Source organism: Caretta caretta, chromosome 4 (assembly GCF_965140235.1).
Source record: "Caretta caretta isolate rCarCar2 chromosome 4, rCarCar1.hap1, whole genome shotgun sequence".
NCBI classification, from domain to species: domain Eukaryota; kingdom Metazoa; phylum Chordata; order Testudines; family Cheloniidae; genus Caretta; species Caretta caretta.
The window spans coordinates 200,991-216,005 of NC_134209.1; the positions used below are offsets into that span (position 1 = coordinate 200,991).

Sequence of the window (15,015 nt, forward strand, 5' to 3'; positions counted from 1 at the left end):
CCCCAAGGAGCAGAACAGGGGAGTTCGGGATCTCTTATTTCCCTTTTATTCACACTGGGGGTGCAGGAGCAGGTTTGCAGCCAAATCCCCCTTGTTTTCTCTGCCATGACTTTAGGTGTGAAAGACTCTAGTGAGAGGGATTTCTCTGTGGCTGCTGGTACAGCGTGGGCTGAGTTCAGCTTTTGCAAGGATAACTCCAGCTGCTTCAGAGAACAGTCTCCAGTGAACTGCAGGGAGGAAGCAGCATGGACAGAGCCCAGCACTTGGGGCTCCAGGAACCCGGGTCTCTGACCCTGGAGCTACAAGCTTTGTCAGCGGGGCTAGAGATTTTGTCCACTGAACCCTGCAGCCACTAGGGCGACCGCCCCGACCGCAGTGTGCACTGTCATTGCAAAACATGATGGCAGGTTCCCTTTGACAGACGTTGCCTGTGTTTAACTTCTGCAGCTTAACTGAGCCTGGTGGAGTCCGTGCCACGGCCTGAGGGGACCCCCGAGAGGAAGACGGATGAGCTCTGCTCTGTCTCCCTACAAGAACCAGTCAACCCCTCCCTAGCTTTTCTCTGGCAATTGGAGGGTCCCGTGTGGGATTTCCGGCCTCGTCTCTCTGCTCACTGAACCACGTTTTGCTTTTCAGATGTCATAGTTTTCTGTAATAATGTTTTATTTGCACAAAATAATTTCCAACATTTTAATGGATAAAAACTCTGTTAGTCAGAGTTCAGTGTTTGCCCCATTCAGTGTGGGCACGCCGTCCTCTGGCTGCGCGGTGCGGTGAGCTAGGTCTGTCAGCAGTAACTGCTCGTGCGTCTGTGGTGGGGACGGCTTTTTTTCCTGCCGAATTTCATGATTATAACACGGTAAATGGCCGGGTCTACTCGCAGCTGGTCGCGCTGTTGCCATCATCAGCTGAGGATGTCTGCTGGACAGGAATAAGTGTCTGCGTTTAGTTTGTAAGTGCCTCTAATGTCCTTTCCACCATTCATAGAGCCACAGAAATGCTGGGCTAGAAGGGCCCTCAAGAGGTCATCAAGTCCAGCCCCAATCTCAGGCAGCACCAAGTTAACCTAGACCATCCCTGACAGGTGTTTGTCCAACCTGTCCTTAAAAACCTCCAACGACGGGGATTCCACATCCTCTCTAGGCAACCTGTGTGATGAAGTGGGGTATTTTCCTAACGTTGCGTATGTATACTGTGTGCCTCAGTTTCCCCCGTGTGCTGCATGTCTAACCCAGGTGGGAGGTGGGGTGTCTGTTGTTGTAGAGGACCAGGTGTGACCCAGTCTAGCAGCCTGGACCCCAGACCATGGCCTGGACACTTTGTAACTTAGCGACTGATAACCTGAAGGCCCATCCCAACTTGGAGCCAGCCAGTTATGGGCAGCGGAGAGAATAAAGAGCTGAAGAGAGAGTCACCTGGAGACCTGTTTTCCCGGGAAAGAAGACAGATGGAGGTGGGGCCTTGGAGGTGATATGGGGTGGGCTGCAGAAAGGAGGATTCACTTTTGGTCTGGGAACAAAGAGCGGCCTGAGCCCACCTGGATGGGGACAGACCCTGATGGACGCCCCTGAGAATGTCTTGTGCTGTGCTCCAGACGTACAATAAATCCTTCTGTGCTGCGCTGGCTGAGAGTTGCTGCAGGCTCGAGAGAGGCAGGCATGCTGGAGGCTCAGACGGGCGGGTGGTACTGGGAGGCAGAGGAGAAGCCTACAGTTTAAACCCTGAGCAAAGAGTGTGACCTCATGTAGGGTCAATACTCTGAAAGGCCGGTTCCCCCCCAGGGGTCATACGGAGCCAAGAGGGCACTGGCCTGTGAGTCTGTGACAACCTGTCCCACAGTGAACTGTCCTTAGAGCTAGAGAGTTTTCCTAATGTCTAACCTAAATCCTCCGTCTCCTACTGTCAGTGCACCTGGAGAACACTTGATCACCGTCCTCTTCAGAGCAGCCCTTAATGCCGGGGTAGATAATTATTTTTTGTCAAGGTCCAAATTTCTTGGTCATGATATAGCCACGGTCCAGACTCAAGAGAAACATTTTTCACACCACAAGTGCCCTGTTCAACGACCGCCTGCAGTGCTGTGAAATGTGCCCAGGGCCTATATTGTTTCTATTCTTAGTGCATTAAATGAAAAATAAAATCAAGCCATAGTATAGCCTGAAAATAACCTCCAAGAAAGATAATGAGGAGTCTGGTGGCACCTTAAAGACTAACCGATTTGTTTGGGCATAAGCTTTCATGGGCCCACGAAAGCTTATGCCCAAATAAATCGGTTAGTCTTCTTGGAGACCCCAGGGCATGGCCACTAGTTAAGTCGAGGGGATGGAAGGCAATAAGGGTCGAGGAAGTCTCCCTGCTGAAGGCCGAAGGGCTTCTTCTCAACGCCCCTGAATAGAATTTAGGCCTGGCTGGTTTGAGTAAGCTCTTTTGCTCTTAAAACAATGTTGCAGCCGCAGATAATGCCTTATAGTGTAAGGTTTGCTGACGCCAAGTTAAAGATAATAGGAGAGAGAACTACAAGGCCAGGCAGGACGTGCTGGTTGTTTAAGTTGCTAGGAATGCTTGTTAGCGGTTGCAGAAAGTAAACATTGTTGTAACCCATATAAGGAAGGCAGAGTATTTGTGTAAAGTTTTAATTGGCTGATGTGTAGTGCAGTAGCATTAAGGAATATAAAAGTGTGTGTAATGACCTGCTCTGGGTGCAGGATTTGAGATTCTATTCTCCCTACACTTTGTTTGCAGCTGCAAATAAACTTTTCTGCTTCTCCACCCCGTTGTGATTATTGAGTGACGCACACCGGGTAACGAACCCCTGCTGTTGTTTGGCCTCTGGGCACTGGGTGCTGGCAACAGTCTTTAAGGTGCCATCGGACTCCTCGTTGTTTTTGGGGATACAGGCTAACACGGCTCCCCCCGATACTTGTCTCCAAGAAAGATGTAATTTATCTGAACCGTTGAGAAAGTGTTTAGAAAAATGTCAAATAGATGCAACTATTAGCATTAAAAATACTTTCAGGCAACAGGTTTAAGTTTTGTGTGAGTTTTGTCAAATACAGTTATTGTAGGCGTATCTGCACAGAGAGAGAGAAACAGATTCAAAACTTTTTCAGCCGTTTGTGGTTTATTTACCATCAGTATCAGAGTTTGAAAGAAACACTTAGTACACCTGAACTCTTCATCATTTATGATTCAAGCCTTTCCACGAACAAACACCCACCCACCACCACTCCCAGATCTTCTCAGCACCGCTGCTGCCGAGCCACTTCGCCTCATTCTGTATTTGTGCATCTGGTTTTCCTTCCCTACGTGGCGCACCTCACATTGGCCTTTGTTGAATTTCATTTTGTCGTCTGTTGCCCAGTTCTCCAGTTTATCCAAGTCCCTCTGAATTTTAGCTCTATCCTCCAAAGTGCTGGCAACCTCCTTCCCCCCACCCCGCAGCTTTGTGTCATCTGCAGCATTGATCAGTCTGCTCTCTGTACCTACATCCAGGTCATTAATAACGATGTTAAACGCTGGAGCCAGAACAGATCCCTGGGGAACCCCACTTAAGACCACCTCTTTTGCCCTCACAATTTACAGCTCTCTCCTCCCCCTCGGGGTGCAGTGACCCTCTACGGGTTAACAGGACCTTTTTCCAGTGAAAGAGCCTTTATCACACTGTGAATATTCTTAAACATGTACATGTATTTGTTAGCAATCAGCAACTGATCAGCAGAGTACACTCACCGAGCATCTAATGCTCACCACTCCCAATAAAGCAGACAGACCTCTCCTAATGGCCAGTCAGCGTTGTGTCATCTGGGGCTCTGGCTTCTCCACAGTCTGGTCATGCAAGGGATAAAAATCCGAGCCGTTCTGGCCTTGAGCCGAATCCCCGAGTTACGTTCCAATGAGCTTGTTTTCTCACCCTCCGGATCGAGTTAAAATGAGAGTTCTTCTTACAATACCTTCTTCGCCAAGTGTTTTACTCAAAGCATGACTAGACGTCTCACCAGTCATAACCCCTCACGGGCGAAAGCAATTTCTCTAGCAACAGCAAAACCTTATAATTTCTGCTTATCAGCAGAAGCAACTTTTAACTCAAACTCCCGCGGGCGCCCAGTCAGAGCCTTGCAGACACGCCAGGGCAGCGGGTCCGTCCTCCCTCCCGGTCCAGTCGCTCTGTGACGTTCCTGGGTCTGTCCCGGGGAGTGATGCTGCAGCTGCCCCGGCATTCCTTGTCCCTGCGCTCAGGAGCACAGCAGGGCAGCTGCCTTGTTCCTTCCCCCGTCGTGGGGCTGCCTGGACCCACCGCAGGCTGGGGAGGGCGGCAGGTGAGAGGCACAGATGGCCTAGAGACCCCTCAAGGGACACACGCAGACGGGGCCAAGCCCCTCTGCCTGTCCCATGCAGCCTGCAGGGCTTGCTGGGTTTAACTCTCACCTCCGGGGTGAGACTGGATCGTACCACAGTGTAACGGGGACGTGCTGGTGGCTCCTCCCTGGGGAATTTGGGTGCTTGGTGCCCAGGGTTCATCTCTCCTGGTGGCAGAGAGCACAGGAGCAGCCAGTGCAAACTTTATAGCCTTCCCCTCTGCTCATGGGTGGCTGGGCTTAAAGATGCCTCTGAGCCAGGCACCTTCACCCAAAAGGGAGCTGATTCCTGGCCCATCGCAGGGCGTGAGCTGGCATCAAACAGCTCACTCTGGGCAGGGCCTTGTACCCTTCCCTACCCCTATTTCTCCAGAGTTGAAAGGTCAAAAATCCCCCTCAAATCTTCCTTTAAGAGATGATTAGCGTCTGAGCTGCGTGGACAGCGATTTGCACTAGTTGGTGTGGGGATGGGGGGGCCTGGTGTTGGTTGGGGAGCTCCCTGTCCATATCCCGCACCCCGGAGCCCACTCCAGGCTCATCCGTACCCCCCTGCGGTCTCCCAGGAGCTGGGGCTGCCTCCTCTCTGCGTGATGAGTTCCCTTCTTGATGGAGGGCTCTTGCAGCTGCTGTGATCCGGTGTAGCTTCACTCTGTTGTGGCTGTGAGGACGACTGTGCCGGTGTCAGGCAGCCCAGGGGCTCTGGGTGAGGGAGCGGCTGACAGGGGATGTTTGATCTAGAACAGAAGTTCTCCAACTTCACTGCACCATGACCCCTTTCTGACAACAAAAACTATGACATGTCCCCAGGAGGGGGGGCCGAAGTCCAAGCCTGCCTGAGCCCCACTGCTCTGGGTCCCCACTGCTTCAGCCCCAGGCAGGGGTCCTGTAACCTGAGTCCATTCACCGAAGCCCTCAGGCATGTCTAAGCCAGCCTGGTGACCCCACTAAAATGGGTTCGCAGCCCACTTTGGGGTCCCAAACCACAGTTTGAGACCCATTGATCTAGAAAGTTAAAATGTTTTTACTGGTACCTAAGTAGCAGCTGCCCTTAATGATTTTATAAAAGAGAATGTTTTACATAGTCTGTTCTGATATGTCCGTAGTAGCCATTAAATACAAGAAACCATGTAAAAATAATCTTCTAAAATAACTAAATGAAATTTCAAAATTGTTATATTTTCTAAAATTATTATTTTTTTAATTCTCTCTAATTGGCAGTTTCAGAAATATTTGTTTTCATTCTGAACTGGATCAAAAGCAAACTTCAATATGTTAAAATTTCCCCTAAAATAGAAAATCCAGGATCTGACCAGCTCTCCCCATAATTCCTGCCTCCCAGCCCCCATTATAACACAGCTTTTGCCTTCATTATCACAGCTAATGCTGGTCAAACTGTAATGCAACTAAGACAGTTTAATAGCGCCTGACGAAGAAACCAGGGATAGTCTGTTCTGTGTTTGTACAGCGCCGAGCGCAGTGGGACCCTGGTTCATGCCCATGGCCCCGATGGTAAACACAGGATAAAGGACAGTTCTGTGGGCAGAGGGATCTGGACTGCGGGGAGGGGGGTGTGAGGCGTCCTGGAGCCAGCAGAGGGCAGCAGCGACCTCCTGGCAGACCTGTACTCCAGCTCCTGTCTCCGGGGTCCTGGGTCCTGGTTCTGTCCCCAGCCTGTGCTGGAAAATGCACAAAGAGCAGGACTGACCTGCCTCTCCCGCAGTGTGATCCTCACACAGAGACTCCAGCTCCGGCCCAACAGCACTCACAGGGCAGCTGAATTTTCTGGGGGAAAATTGGCTAAATATAGGGTTCACAACCAATCATTCCTTAAAATGTCCCCTCGTGTCTCACTTTCCTAATCTAGCCTTTCTCAAAGGGCAGGTGAGCTGATCAGAATGGGGCCTTCTGTCCTTACCAGCTTTGAATCTGGGGAAAGACCGGAGGGCCGGTCTTGCCCCGCAGTGACTCACGTCTGGATGCCACGGTGACGGGCCCCAGGGGAAACCCCACAGCGGTCACGTTGACTCCCCCAGCCAGTGCCCCAGGGACCCCTCGTCTGGTCGCTGAGCAGGACAGCCAAGACGATGGAGCAGGCGTTCGGCCGCGCTCCGACAGGGCGAGGGGGCTCTGGGGCCGGCGTCCCTCTCCTGCACCTCCCAACCTCTCCCACTCAGCCGCGCATCCAGCTCCGCTGCCAGAGCCCAGAGGGTCGCAGCCCAAGGGGGGCGCTGTGACAGGAGGGCACCAGAGGGCTGTGGTGGCCGGGGCGCATGGTGACCTGAGAGCCCCAGAAAGGGGGGGAAGGAACCGGACGTGGCTGGATAGACTCACACTGGTGTGGGGATACCGGGAGGGGGCAGTGACATGCGGGCTCCAGAAGGGCAGATTTCTCCCACCCCAATGCTGAGCATCACCAATGGTCAAGTGCCCCTCCCCCAGCCCAGAGCAGGGGGTGATTGGGGGAGGGGGCGGTTAACACGCTCCAGCGCAATGGAGGGAGCTAGGGTGAGTGGTGATGGTGGAAGGTTGACTCCCGAAATCTCCCCAAACCCCTGCACTAGCCTGTCCCTTTGGGCTGAGTAAGAAAAAGGGGGAGCCCCTGAGAGCTGGGGAGCATGGGGACCTGTCGGGTCAGAGTGTGGCATGCAGCAGGGGACCTTGAAAACTGGGGAGAATTGCAGCAGGAGGCTGAGAACTGGGAGGCTTGGACCTGTGGGGCACAGGGAAGGGGCCTCCTGGGAGCTGTGTGGACATGGCCGGGGGCTGGGAGCTCTGGGTATAGGGAGGAGTCCCCCTGGCTCCGGGGGCACAGAGAGGGGCCTCCTGGGAGTTGGGTGGGCTGGGACCTAGAGGCACGGGGGGGGGGCCTGGAAGCTGGGTGGGTGTGAGCTGGAGCACAGGGAGAGGTCCCCTGGGAGCGGAGGTGGGCTAGAAGCTGGGGGACTGGATCGGGACCCCCTAAGACTTACTGTCTCTCTGCCCTGCAGTTTTAGTTCCCAATCCCTTCCCGTCCCCTCCCCTCGCTTCCCAACCTAGAAGAGTCTGGCAACTTCCCGCTCCCGTTGGCTGGCCCCATTCATCTTCCATTGGTCCCATGGAAAGAGGAACGGCAGGACTGGGACAATCTGGGGTGGTGGTGGGAGGGGAAGGGGAGTTTGGCGGGTTCACTTGTAGAGCCCCCCTTGGGACTGTCACTTGATGTTCTGAGCTACCACGGAGCCTAACCCTTCTGCCAGCCTGGGCACCCCTTGACTCTGCCTTGCTGAGCCAGACCCTGCAGGCCCCCTCCAGCACAGACCCAGAGATAGGGCCACACCCTCTGCCAAATTCAGACACGGAGAAACCCTCAGCCCTGGGGCGGCTCAGTTAACAGGGTCTTGCCCCAGCACCCAGTGCAGCGCCTTCCCGGGAGCCTGAACCCCAGATAAACTCGTCTCACCCTGCATAAGTTGTACGCAGTGTGAGTTCATATTATTCGCCCTCTTTCTCCTTCTAAAGAGAGATCTGCACAGACTGCTCTCCCCCCAGGGACCAATGACTTACACTGGGATTATTAATGAACAAAAGTGATTTTATTAAGTATAAAAGGTAGGATTTCAGTGTTTCTAAGAGATAACAGACAGAACAAAGTAAGTTACTAAGTAAAATAAAACAAACACAAGGCTAAACCTAATACACTAAGAAACTGGCTCCATGCAATATCTCACCCTCAAAGATGTTCCAATGAGCTTTTTTCCACAGACTGGACGCATTTCTAGTCCGGTCCCAATCCTTCCCCGTTTAGTTTATGTTAGTTCCAGCAGACATCCTGGATGGTGAGCAGGGGCTTTCTGCTGACTGGCCGCAGCTTCCCTCCTGTTTCACCCCTTTATATAGATTTGGCAAAAGGCGGCAGTCCTTATTTCAGCTTGACCCTCCCAGTTCCTTATGGAAAAGTACCTGGTTTAAGATGGATTCCAGTATCAGGTGACATGGTCACATGTTCCTGTGAGACCCCAGTCTCCATACTTTATGGGCTTGCCCACACATCCGCAGGAAGGCTTACAGGAAAACAAAACCATTCACAACTAGTTCTAGTTAACTGGAGCCATCCAGTTCCTGAAATACCATTAATGGCCCTCCCTTCGCCTGACGACATTAGTAATCCACGTTTATACCTCATATTTCTAACTTCAGACATGGAAATGACATGTGCATACAAATAGGATGAACTCATTCAGTTGATGAGAACTTTTTCAATGATCTGTCACAAGAGGCAGTTTGCATAAAGCATATTCCAGTTACGTCATATTCATACTCGTGAGCACATTTCCGTACAGAATACGGAGTGCAGCGTCACAGGGAGACCCGGCTCGCAGGAGCAGAGGGCAGGGGCAGAATGTGGAGCCATGCTGGGAGGGACACCCTGGGGATGGGGAGCAGCGGGGCTCTGCTCAGGAGCAGGGAAGCAGACGCTCTTGCCACGCCAGGCTGCACCCCGCAGGCAGCCTCTGCACCACGGTGCCCCCTGGCTACAGCTCTCTCGGCAGGGGCCCACACTGCCCTACCCTAAGACTGGCCCTGGCCACATGCTTCTTGGGGCCGAGGGGAACTCTCGTGTCAGGACTCCACCCCTGCAGCTCCGGGCTGAGCGCTGCACAGGCCTCCAGGAACCTACACTTCAACCTCCCCACGTCCGGTTCCCACAGCCGTTCCTCCCAGCTCTGCAGCACTCTCCTGCCCCACCAGCCCATGCTAGTCGGCCAAGCCCAGACGTGGCACTCCACCCAGGGAAGCCACTCCAGGAAAATGTCATGCAGAGGTAACTGCCCAATTTCCTCCTCCTCCTCCTCCAGCCATACATCCAGGGCATCACTGGGGGTGTCTCCCAACCCGTCCAAAGCTGTCTGGCTGTGTGACTGCCGTGACACCTGGAGCAGCCTGTTTGTGTCAATGACTGTGGGGATCGCACCACTCAGTGGTGTTTCCTTCATGCTGCCTGGCAGCTACCTAAGTTCCCTCTAAGCCGCGCGGCTGTGCAGCAGGCTATCAAGGCCGTGCAGGAGGGGAGAGGTGCCTCTCCCTTGGCCCCGGGCTGCTGCACAGAGAGAGGGCTGGGGGGACTCCTCACTCCCCGCTGCAGCCTGTACCCCTCACCCCTGGATCCACCCCAGAGCCTGCACCCCCACCAGGAGCCCTCACTCCCCGCACCCCAACCTTCTGCCCCAGTCCTGAGCCCCTCCTGCACCCCAAACCCCTCAGCCCCAACCCCACCCCAGAGCCCACCCCCCCCCAGCTGGAGCCCTCTCCCCCAACACTCCAACACTCTGCCCCAGTCCTGAGCCCCCTCCTTATGTGGGCTGCATCCACACAACACAGATACTACCTGAATGCCCCTGACGATGTCACATGAGCCACAGCTGTGTGCTGATTGGGCTGCAAGTGGCCCATGGGCCGCGGGTTCAGAACCACTGAGCTAAACCTTCCAGATCTAGGAATGCATGATACCTGCAGGGAATAAACAGCAGAGCCCTGCTAGACTCTGTAATTTAAAAGAAACACATCAAGAGACTTCCCTGAAGGTCCCATCTCACCCCATGAAGGCCCATTCTCACATTCTTCCCCTCTGCAGATGAATGAATCTGAGAAATCCAGACCCATGTTATTCCTCCTCCTTCACAGCAGGAAAGTCACAAATAAACCGTCACCCCACGGCCAAGCTCAGAACATTGCATTTCAAACCTCATCGAGACCATTATTGCTCCTGAATGTATCCATTTTATTAAATAACATGCTATCAAGTAGAAATGAAAAGTGGGACCCTACCCCTATGCTGGATAGACAAACTGGAGGACTGGGCCAAAAGAAATCTGATGAGGTTCAACAAGCAGAAGTGCAGAGTCCTGCACTTAGGACGGAAGAATCCCATGCATCGCTACAGGCTGGGGACCGACTGGCTCGGCAGCAGTTCTGCAGAAAAGGACCTGGCGTTACAGTGGACGAGAAGCTGGACATGAAGGCTAACAGCAAGAAGGCTAACGGCCTATTGGGCTGCATTAGTAGGAGCATTGCCAGCAGATCGAGGGAAATGATTCTTCCCCTCTCTTCGGCACTGGTGAGGCCAAACCTGGAGTACTGTGTCCAGTTTTGGGCCCCCCACTACAGAAAGGATGTGGACAAATTGGAGAGAGTCCAACAGAGGGCAATGAAAATGATTAGGGGGCTGGAGCACATGATTTATGAGGAGAGGCTGAGGGAACTGGGGTTATTTAGTCTGCAGAAGAGAAGAGTGAGGGGGGATTTGAGAGCAGCCTTCAACGACCTGAAGAGGATGGAGCTCGGCTGCTCTCAGTGGTGGCAGATGACAGAACAAGGAGCAATGGTCTCCAGTTGCAGTGGGGGAGGTCGAGGTTGGATGTTAGGAAACACTATTTCACTAGGAGCGTGTGAAGCACTGGGATGGGTTCCCTCGGGAGGTGGTGGAATCTCCCTCCTTCGAGGTGTTTAAGGCCCGGCTTGACCAAGCCCTGGCTGGGATGATTTAGTTGGGCTTGGCCCTGCTTCGAGCAGGGGGTTGGAGTCTAAGTTCCCTCTCAGCCACGCGCTCGCACACCAGCGATGAAGGGCCACGCAGCAGGGGCCTGGAGAGGAGAGGGGTAGATGGGAGGGGAGCCAGCTGGGGATGAAGGGCTGCCACAGGCCTCTCTCCTGGTCCCGGAGCTCGCTGCTGCCAGCGGGGAGAGAGGCCCCTTCCCCCTGGAGCACCGTGCTGCTGGTGGGGAGAGGGCTTGGGGGAGTCCTCTGGCCTGAGCCCCCGCGCAGCCTCTTTGGGCCCAGGGCTATTCAATTTTGTGGCCCCCAGGCTCCAGCTGTGGTGAAAAATGCAGGGTTCAGAGCGCAGGAGGGACTGTAGGTTGAGGCATGGGGGTGGGTGCGGAAGGTGGTGAGGGGGCCGACTGAGGGTGCAGGCTCTGGGGCAGGGCTGGGGATCAGGGGTTTGGAACGTGGGAGGGGGCTCAGGGCAGGAGGTTGGGGTGGGGCTCTGGGAGAGAGTTAGGGTGTGGGAGGGGTCTCAGGGCAGGAGGTTGGGGTGGGATGGGCTCTGGGAGGGAGTTAGGGTGCGGGAGGGGGCTCAGGGCAGGGGGTTGGGGTGGGGGTGTGGGGTTTGAAAGGGAGTTAGGGTAAGGGAGGGGGCTCAGGCAGGAGTGTTGGAGTAGGGGTGGGGCTCTGGTAGGGAGTTAGGATGCGGGAGGGGGCTTAGGGCAGGAGGTTGGGGTAGAGGTGGGGGTCTGGGAGGGAGTTAGGGTGCAGGAGGGGGCTCAGGGCAGGAGGTTGGGGTGGGGGTAGGGGTTTGAAAGGGACTTAGGGTGCAGGAGGGGGCTCAGGGCTGGGGCGTGAGGTGCGGGGTGCTTGCCTGGGGCAGCTCCCATTTGGGGGCGCACTGGGGTTGAGGCAGGCTCCTTGCCTGCCCTGGCCCTGCGCTGCTCCTCCCGGAGTGACCCTGCAGCTGCCGGCACGGCACGGATGTCCCTGGCTGCAGCCCCGCGGGGGCGGGGAAGGTTGCTCCTTGCGCTGTCCTGCGTCTGCCTGCAGGCACCGCCCCCACAGATCCCATTGGCTGCAGTACCGGGCCAATGGGAGCTGCGGGGGTGGAGCCTGCAGGCGAGGGCAGCGGGCGGGAGGAGCTTCCAGGCGCTCACAGCTCCAGCTCCAGCCCAGCACGGTGTGGGAGGGACAGCAGTGCACGAAGCCGCCTCCCTGCTCCCCGCTAGGAAGGGCCGGACGCAGGGACGTTAGTGGCCGCAGCCCAGGGTCCCGGGCTAAGGGGACCCCACCAAAAGATCTGCACTTCTGGCAGCCTGGAGATCTTTTTGCGGAGGCCCCCTTAGCCCAGACTGCAGCCCCTAGAGCCCCTGCATTAATCCTGCCCTGTCTGCACCCCAAACTCCTCATCCCCAGCCCCACCCCAGAGCCCGCAGCCCCCACACCTCCCAGCCACTGGGTCTCATGATTTATAAAATTGCTATATGCAAAAATCCAAATATTGAAAATTAATTCCCGGATCCTGCAGACAGTTAAACAGACACAGAACTTTACTCATAGAAACAGTCCCGTGGTTTAAAGTTCAGTGAGCGTTTGCAGTGTCAGGGACTCCGTGTATTTTTATTAAGAACTTGTCATGTAGTGGCATAAAATCTGTCACTTCAACAGTAAAACAATTTTGTTTTAACAATAAAAAGTTATTTAAACTCTCAGTAATTTACAATAGCAATTTTTTTATACCGGCCAAAGTTTCCAAAAAGTGGAGCCCAAAATTAGGCTCTTCAGCCTGCCTTTAGCCACCTAAGAGAGGGGTTTTCGAGAATGCTCAGGGCACAAGTCCTATTGACTTCAAACTGCAAATCCTGATGGTTGAAGCATTTCAGCTCTTTACTTGTGGAAGTACAGTGTCCTGGCCAGAAATCCTCCCGCTCGTCCACGTCGCTTTTCACTAGCAGATCTCAAAGCTCTTGACTAAGGAGGCGCAGAGCACAGGCTTCTTGATTTTCAATTCTGCGTCTGTATAGTCTCATACTAGGGGATATTAATGAGGCCTTGGGCTTGTCTTTTTCAGCACAGATGAGCATTTTAAGTGTGAAACTTCTTAGTAGAAAAATATCGACATAAAATCCGAAATCTTATTAACACTTAGGAAACCAAAAACCAAACAAGTAGAAAACATCCACTTTGACAATTTAAGACCATAAAATGGAAGAGAAGAACTAGCAATATGTAGATAAGAAATTTGATGTAAATTTTCAAAAAACCCTATATTTCATAGAATCATAGAATATAAGGGTTGGAAGGGACCCCAGAAGGTCATCTAGTCCAACCCCCTGCTCAAAGCAGGACCAATTCCCAGTTAAATCATCCCAGCCAGGGCTTTGTCAAGCCTGACCTTAAAAACCTCTAAGGAAGGAGATTCTACCACCTCCCTAGGTAACGCATTCCAGTGTTTCACCACCCTCTTAGTGAAAAAGTTTTTCCTAATATCCAATCTAAACCTCCCCCACTGCAGCTTGAGACCATTCCTCCTCGTTCTGTCATCTGCTACCATTGAGAACAGTCTAGAGCCATCCTCTTTGGAACCCCCTTTCAGGTAGTTGAAAGCAGCTATCAAATCCCCCCTCATTCTTCTCTTCTGCAGGCTAAACAATCCCAGCTCCCTCAGCCTCTCCTCATAAGTCATGTGTTCCAGACCCCTAATCATTTTTGTTGCCCTTCGCTGGACTCTCTCCAATTTATCCACATCCTTCTTGAAGTGTGGGGCCCAAAACTGGACACAGTACTCCAGATGAGGCCTCACCAATGTCGAATAGAGGGGAACGATCACGTCCCTCGATCTGCTCGCTATGCCCCTACTTATACATCCCAAAATGCCATTGGCCTTCTTGGCAACAAGGGCACACTGCTGACTCATATCCAGCTTCTCGTCCACTGTCACCCCTAGGTCCTTTTCCGCAGAACTGCTGCCTAGCCATTCGGTCCCTAGTCTGTAGCTGTGCATTGGGTTCTTCCGTCCTAAGTGCAGGACCCTGCACTTATCCTTATTGAACCTCATCAGATTTCTTTTGGCCCAATCCTCCAATTTGTCTAGGTCCTTCTGTATCCTATCTCTCCCCTCCAGCGTATCTACCACTCCTCCCAGTTTAGTATCATCTGCAAATTTGCTGAGAGTGCAATCCACACCATCCTCCAGATCATTTATGAAGATATTGAACAAAACCGGCCCCAGGACCGACCCTTGGGGCACTCCACTTGATACCGGCTGCCAACTAGACATGGAGCCATTGATAACTACCCGTTGAGCCCGACAATCTAGCCAGCTTTCTACCCACCTTGTAGTGCATTCATCCAGCCCATACTTCCTTAACTTGCTGACAAGAATACTGTGGGAGACCGTGTCAAAAGCTTTGCTAAAGTCAAGAAACAATACATCCACTGCTTTCCCTTCATCCACAGAACCAGGAATTTAAATAAAAATTTTAGTTGTGATTTTTAGCCACCCTAAGAAGGGGAGCTCGCAAAGGGTGCTGATGAAAATGCGGACAGGTAGGAGAAACACCAAAACAAAACCAAGACCCGTTGTTTGAAAACACAAGAACATAAGAACGTAAGAATGGCCATATTGGGTCAGACCAAAGGTCCATCCAGCCCAGTATCCTGTCTACCGACAGTGGCCAATGCCAGGTGCCCCAGAGGGAGTGAACCTAACAGGTAATGACCAAGTGATCTCTATCCTGCCATCCATCTCCACCCTCTGACAAACAGAGGATAGGGACACTAGTCCTTAGCCATCCTGGCTAATAGCCATTAATGGACTTAACCTCCATGAAATTATCCAGTTCTCTTTTAAACCCTGTTATAGTCCTAGCCTTCGCAACCTCCTCAGGCAAGGAGTTCCACAGGTTGACTGTGCGCTGAGTGAAGAACTTCCTTTTATTTGTTTTAAACCTGCTGCCCATTAATTTCATTTGGTGGCCCCTAGTTCTTATATAATGGGAACAAGTAAATAACTTTTCCTTATTCACCTTCTCCACACCACTCAAGATTTTATAGATCTCTATCATATCCCCCCTTAGTCTCCTCTTTTCCAAGCCAAAAAGTCCTAGCCTCTTTAATCTCTCCTCATACGGGACCC

General features: G+C 53.0%; 1 protein-coding gene across 1 annotated transcript in view; it reads left to right on the plus strand.

The window, feature by feature from the left end:
* The window catches only part of LOC142068336 (class I histocompatibility antigen, F10 alpha chain-like), a 33,291-nt gene extending 30,267 nt beyond the window's left edge, over positions 1–3,024 (plus strand). Inside the window, exon 8 of the mRNA XM_048834984.2 lies at positions 448–3,024. Within this exon, the coding sequence (XP_048690941.2) occupies positions 448–452 (5 nt within the window). The 3' untranslated portion in view covers positions 453–3,024. The remainder of the gene's footprint in view (positions 1–447) is intronic.
* The last annotated feature ends 11,991 nt before the right edge of the window (positions 3,025–15,015 follow it).